This window comes from Aplysia californica, unplaced genomic scaffold, assembly GCF_000002075.1.
Source record: "Aplysia californica isolate F4 #8 unplaced genomic scaffold, AplCal3.0 scaffold00437, whole genome shotgun sequence".
In the NCBI taxonomy this organism is placed as follows: domain Eukaryota; kingdom Metazoa; phylum Mollusca; class Gastropoda; order Aplysiida; family Aplysiidae; genus Aplysia; species Aplysia californica.
Window position 1 is genome coordinate 280703 of NW_004797707.1, and position 7146 is coordinate 287848.

General features: G+C 39.4%; 1 protein-coding gene across 2 annotated transcripts in view; it reads left to right on the plus strand.

The window, feature by feature from the left end:
- The first annotated feature begins 212 nt into the window (after window positions 1-212).
- LOC101850427 (vesicle transport protein GOT1B) overlaps window positions 213-7146 on the plus strand; it is a 13513-nt gene continuing 6579 nt past the window's right edge. The window contains exons 1-5 of one of the 2 annotated variants that reach the window (XM_005104811.3): window positions 213-668; window positions 2018-2109; window positions 2651-2829; window positions 3174-3255; window positions 4289-4321. In XM_005104811.3, the coding sequence (XP_005104868.1) occupies window positions 644-668; window positions 2018-2109; window positions 2651-2829; window positions 3174-3255; window positions 4289-4321 (411 nt within the window). In that variant the 5' untranslated portion in view covers window positions 213-643. Of the gene's footprint in view, window positions 669-2017; window positions 2110-2650; window positions 2830-3173; window positions 3256-4288; window positions 4518-7146 lie in introns of those variants that run through there. The other variant, XM_035971442.1, reaches the window with a different exon arrangement.

Sequence of the window (7146 nt, forward strand, 5' to 3'; positions counted from 1 at the left end):
CTTTTCATAATTGACAACACACTAGGCCTATCATTATTATAAATATATCATCAACTGCAACAAACCTGCTCTTATTACTATATTGTATTAGGAAAGAAGGGTGAGGGGGGTTATTATGAAATATTAATAAAATAAAATGTCGATAAAAAAAAGCGAATTTTCTATTTTCCGAGGCCTTTCAAACACGGGAAACTACTCTAGGAAAACATACGTGGATCGGCAGAGTGGAAACAGAGATTGCAAACATTTCGTGTGTGTGTGAGAGAAATTTTTTCGAAAAGACTTCAACACACTTGTTTTTCAAGGGGTGGTGTCGTTTTCCTTGTGTGGAATTTGCTTCTTTTGAAAGTGGTGGTATCCTATATAAATCTAGATCTAGATCAAGTTATCGGCGGCAGCATGAAATAAATCGCAGTGTTCGGAACAAAATTCATGATACATTTTTATGAGACAATTGACTTCTAAAAGAAAAGTTCTTCTCCTACTTTTAAAAGTCTTTGACCCAACAAAGCTCTTCCTAGGCTAGATCTAGGTTCTAGGTTTTTTGTCCAGAGATCTCTTGTCTCAGATCGCTGTTATAACTTTTTTCCCTAGAGTTTTTATTTTCTTTTGAAGAAACCACTCTCGACTGAAAAGAGTCAAGATGATGCAAATCACAGATTTCCAGAGTAAGTAGATCTACACAGTTCAGTTCGGAGATCAATACTTTGCAAGACTCTGACTGCCTTCTGTTGTCAGGTCAATTGAAATATGAACATGATGTTTGAGATTTTTTTTTTTGCGCAAGGGTTGTTTTTATCTGGAAAATCCGATTGGCTCAACAATTTTATACACCGACACCAGTCTAATTATAATCCTACCCGCCGGCCTACCCATACCCCCCCGATTAGATCTCTTTCCCAACCCCCCAACCCTGCATAACCTTAATCTAGCGGCACTCTTCGGGAGAAGTGGTCGCGGCCTGACTCCATAGACATTTATAGACAAAATCGGAAACAAAAACGGAAGTCGAGTAAAAAACTTTTGAGACTAGATTCTAGAATTCCAACGTTTTTTTTTTAATGTACTAAGAACAATTTTGGCACTAAAAACTGCCACAAACCATTATTTTGTGAATTTAGCAGGTTAATGATGAGTAGCCTAGATTATACAGCTTTACACTAGATTCTAGATCTACATTTTTTTGGTAACATAATTATCATAGCAACTTATTTTTATCATCATACCGTGAGATCAAACACACAGCAACCCAGTGACACCGCAAGACAAAACACTCATTCATGAAATTTTTTTTAATAGAAAAAGCACAGACTGAATATCTTTCTAAAACAGAATGTCTGAGCCTCACATGTTTGACACTTTTAACAAATCATTATATAAATATATATTTAAATGAGTAATCGTTCATAACACACAAGTGTAACTTCCATTCCGACAAAATATTTGAACAGCTTATAATACCTTGTAGAGATACACATGAATATACAGACGGGCACCCACAAGTCTTTCACAATGGTCGAGGCTCACTTGGTGCTCCTTGCGTTCAGACACAGGTCTCTCTCTCAATACTATTCAAGGATGTCCTTCTAAGTTTTAACGTTTTCAACACCAAACCTGTAGGTAACAACAGAAATCTTTTTCCTTAACTTTATCATCACTGATGAGCATGATAGCCAATGAGAGTTCAGTTTTGGCAGAAAAATGTTTGTTATTTTAGTGTTTGAAAGCTTTGATATTTATTTTCATTCACAGATGTGCGCAGCTTGTCACTTGTGTGCTTTTCTCTTTGTTTCATCATTTTTAATTCATGATATAATAGCCTGATTTGATTTGTGCCCACTTTGACTGCTGCTCTCCAAGTGGGTCTGTCAGGAGCTAGGCTCTCCCATGTCGAAGGATCAATGTGTGAAATTCCTTTAGAGACGTTTTCTGAGTGTCCTCGTAGTCTCATTCTTGTAGTTGTAACATATATCCATGTGTTGATGTCTTTCATGATGTCTTTTTTATATAATTTCAGAAATTGGCGTTGGGCTTGCAGGATTTGGTATAGCTTTTCTGTTCCTGGGCATGCTCTTGTTTTTCGACAAGGGACTACTGGCTATTGGGAACGTGAGTGTGTTGTGTGTGCTCAGTGTTTTTAGTATACATACCAGAAGGCTCTTGTCCATACATGTGTTTATTATATATAGACTCTATATGTGTCAGAACTCAGTGGAATTACGCGCTTTTGATTGTATTACCTTAAAGGTTGTTCGTGTTGCTTTTGATGAAAAAAATGTCCATCTATCTTTTATAATAGTCGATGTATTTGCGATTGAAAGAGGTTGGAGCTACTTTGGCGTCAGAGGTAACATTAGTGAGAAAATCAAATGGCTGCCAAAGCTTGGTGACTTCCTAAGCTTGAGTGGCGTTGAAAACTGCAAACTTACATTTTTTGTACCTTTTTAATCAATGTCTTTTGGTAAAATCCACTCAGGAATTTATTATTATTATTATATTATTGATATTATAGTTGTTCCTGATATTACGTATTATTATTGTTATTATTATTATTTATTATTATTATTATTATAATAATTTTATTATTATTGTTGCTGTTGTTATTATTAAGTAAGTAAAATTTGATTATTTTCTTATGGCATGTCCTCAGATTCTCTTCATCTGCGGCCTGGCATTTGTGATTGGCCTGGAGCGAACGTTTCGCTTCTTCTTCCAGCAGCACAAGCTCAAAGCCACGGGGTTCTTCGTCGGAGGAATGTTCATCGTCTTGATAGGATGGCCCATGATCGGCATGCTGGTGGAGCTCTATGGGTTCTTCCTCTTGTTCAGGTGAGTCCAGTGGGTGGTTGGAGGGCGCCACTACTCGTATGTCGTAATTCTATTCTTTTTTTTTTTTAAATTTCCCTGCATTGTTTCTGTCTGTGTGACTTACTTTTTCCCTGGGCAGAGTGTGTGGTTGGAGGGTGCCACTAGTACTAGTAGGTTCTACTTCTTTTCTTTCCCTCTGTTGTTTCTGTCTGTCTTGCTCCTTCTTGCGCTATATATATGACCATTATTGTGAGGATGTGTTTCTCTTTATTCAAGAATAGTTTGTGATTTTTTTTTTTTCCCCCCATTCTTTGTTGCTTTTTTTTGCAGAATTCTAATACGACTCAAATGTCTCTCCGTTTCAGTGGATTTTTCCCAGTGGCTGTTAACTTCCTCAGGCGGGTGCCAGTTGTGGGCACCATTTTGAACTTGCCAGGAATTCGTTCGGTACGTCTTCTTTTTTCACATGTTGAACTTAAAGCACAGTAAAAGTGTTTTTGCATGTTTTTCCCATTGATGAGTTGATAGATGACAAGTTATCCCAGTGTCTCTTTGATGCCTACAACTCTAGCTCAATCTTGTCACATTGAATTATTCTATGCAAGTTATGGAATAACATCAAGAGGCTAGCCCAGGATAGAGAAAGATGGAAGGTGTTTGCCCGTGGCCTATATCCTGGTGCAGGGGGAGAAAGGCAGTGATGATGATGATGATGATGAAGTTTTTGATAGAACATTTATTCACAGTTGTACGGCGTTGTATACAAGGTAAAGGTTTATAATTTCGTGCTGCCGTACGCAGTAAAAGAAGAATTTAATTTACATTTTTCCTGTAAGCGTATGTTTGATTTGTGTTGTTTCATTTTGTCTAGCTATGTCTAATATTTAATTTGTTTCCATTTTGTTTTGTATTTTTAGATTTTGTGTGTTATAGGTGAGGGGCAATTTTAAAAAAATAGATGGTTGGGGCTGTCTTTATTTCTTTTTGGTGGTATCATGCTGGACTACAGAGTGGGTGGCCCTGGTTCAAATCCCTGACTGGACGTTCTTGGTTCTTGAACTAGGGTTGTTTTATTTAAGAGTTTTCAAAGCTGTCAGCCCATTTGGCTGGGTCCTATTGGAGTCGGATGATAAATTCTGATATGCTATTTCTAGAATAACCAAATAGTGTTGAAAGGGGCGTTAAAACTGTACTTTTACTTACACACTTACATGCATTCTCAAAATGATTCTCTGTCCCCCTCCCGCCCCCCCCTCCCTCTGGGTGGTTGGCAGGTGCTCTGGTGTGGTTTGCTCCTTCTTTCTTATCAAACATCTATCGTCCTTATCTCCCCTTCTTCTTTTTTATGTTTGTTACTCTCTTGTAACACCTCTAATCTTCAGGCGCTCATATGACCTTATGCAGTTGCGAGCGCTGTAAAACCTCTACTAAAACTAAACTCCCACCCCCCTCTGTCCACGTCCCCATTTTTGTGTTTCAGATAGCGGACAAGGTCGGAGAGTCCAACTCAATGGTATAGCAATGAGATTAGCATGTCCTGGCTCAGCGTGTGAATCGCAGTGTGTGGCTCCGTCACTTGTACATACAACCATGCTGTGGATGTTGTTTTATGTCTCATGAGAGGGAACATGGGGGTTGTGGTGTTGTTGTGTGTGTGTTTGTTTGTGTATGTGTATGTAAGTGTGTGTGTTTGTTTGTGTGTGTATGTAAGTGTGTATGTACATACAACCATGCTCTGGATGTTGTTTTTGTCTCTTGGGAGTTGTGGCGTTGTTTTATGTGTGTTTGTTTGCGTGTGTATGTAAGTGTGTATGTGTGTGTGTGTGTGTCTGTGTGCGATCGCGCATATGGCAGTGTATGTGTGTTCATGTGTATAGATTTGCTGTGAACTGTGGACAGGATGTGCTGTCAAAGTGTTTTTTTTTCTTCAGTCCTAGATAAATTTTTTTTGTAGGTCTTGAGAGAAAAGAAATTTGTCTAGTTATGTTTTGTTTTGTTTTTGCACTGTTCTCCTTATCTGAAAACTTGTTGGGTGGTTGGTGGGTGCTCTGGTGTGGTTTGTTGATCTGTTTATCCTATCAAATATCTATTGTCCTTATCTCTCCTTCTTTTTTTTTGTATGTTACTCTATAGTAACACCTCTGCTCTTCGGCACTTAAATTATTACCTGTTATTTTTGTTGCAAGTGAAAATCCTGAGACTGAAGTCTTTCTTGCAGTCATGAAGACATTTGTCATGTATGAAGACCACGAATATAGGCCTACTTAGTTTTTCCTTCGTCAAACTCTCGCTGCTCCACTTGTAAGGCTGTTATTGTGACTATACCGGAGGTTGGAAGAAGTACATGAAATGTAACTGTGGGTGGTTGGCAGGCGCTCTGGTGTGGTTTGCACCCTTTTTTTGCTATCAGTAATTTGTCGTCCTTATCTCTCCATCCTTTATCTCCATAAATATAATATGTTACCCTTAAGTAACACCTGTAATCTTCAGCAGTTTTGTGACCAATGTGTGTTGCTAGTGCAGTAAAACTCTTTCGAAAACTAAATCTAAGTGGGTGGTTGGCGGGTGCTCTGGTGTGGTTTGCTCCTTCTTTCCTATAAAAAATGTATCATCTCTATCTCCCCTCCTTTTTGTGTATGTTACTCTCTTGTAGAGGGTGCGATGGTGGAGCGGTTTGTGCGCTCGTCTCCGAAGCGGAAAGTCCGGGTTCGAGCCTCGGTTCGGACACGCTTTTTTTCGACCCCTCCTGCCCACCCAGCAGAAATGGGTACCTGACTTTGAGTTGGGGAGGTAAAGGCAGCGTGGAAAGGAACTGGCCACCCTACCACAATATGCCGAAGGCCCAGGAAGTTGTCTCACTAACAAGGCAATCCCCAATGTCTGGATCGGATGGGGGAACAACTTTACTTTTTTACTCATTTGTAACTCCTCTAATCTTCAGCACTTATATGACCTTATTGTGTTGCAAGTGCCCTAAAACTCTTACTAAAACTACAGGATGTATAATCCAGTCAGCCACTGGGTTTGAGAATATGTTCCTATCTCTCTATAGCAGAGTGTACGGGTGAAAACCGCCCAGTCGCGAGGAAAAAGATGTAAAGATTTGTCACGGAAAGGGATAATGAATGGGGTGTGGCTATGAATACATTAGAATCATCTCTGTATATAATAATAATAATAATAAATGTATCTTGCCTTATTGCTTCAGAAGACTTTACACAAGAAGTATTGTAGGTGTCTATGAGGGGGTGAATGTGTGGGTGTATGTGTGGGTGCATGTGTGTGTTAGGGAAAGAATGTAAAGTTATATTATGTATGGGTGTATGTGAGAGGGGTGAGTAAATGTGTGGGTGTATGTGCGAGAGTATGCAGATATGGGTGCTGCTCTTTGTGTGTCTATCCATCGCTTTTGTCTGTTGCATCGGCTCTCATATCAGGATTGTCCATATATTACATACAGTCAAGCACGCACATAGGGAAATGACAGGCCGTGAAATCTTTTGCTTTGTACGAATTTCACTATTTACATGTTTCATTTCTACATAGAATATACATGTATAAAGAAATATTTGGGTTCTGGAAAATTTATTCACTATGTGCGTGTTTTTGCTGTTTATGTGTTCACTAGGTGCGCGTTTTTGCTGTTTACGTGTTCACTAGGTGCGCGTTCAATATGTGCGTGTTTTGCTGTTTATGTGTTCACTAGGTGCGCGTTCAATATGTGCGTGTTTTGCTGTTTATGTGTTCACTAGGTGCGCGTTCAATATGTGCGTGTTTTGCTGTTTATGTGTTCACTAGGTGCGCGTTCAATATGTGCGTGTTTTGCTTTGTGCGTGTTCACTATGATGTGCTTGCTAGGCTGTACAAATGCAAAAACAATCTGGATCATTTTTTTTGGTCTGAGATGTAACTTGTAAGTTATGTTTGCTCCCTTCAGATATTGTCCTCTATATTTTTATTTGGAATAATCCGTCTTCGTAAGTTGGAGGAATTGACATGTATCCCCCGCAGTCTCTGCGGGCCTGAATGAAAGGGTCGAAGAAACCTGCATTTAAAGATAAGATAAAGTTAGGTAACATTTTACAGGTCTCCACAGAGGGAAATTTGGTGTTGCATGGTAACAATACGTACACACATGCTTCCACTCACACACACACACACACACACACGCACACTCTCACACACACACACAATCGCACACACTCACACACACACACTAACACACACACTCACGCACAAACTCACACAAAAACACACAAACACACACTCACACTCACACACACACATACACACACACACACACACACACACACACACACACACACACACACACACACA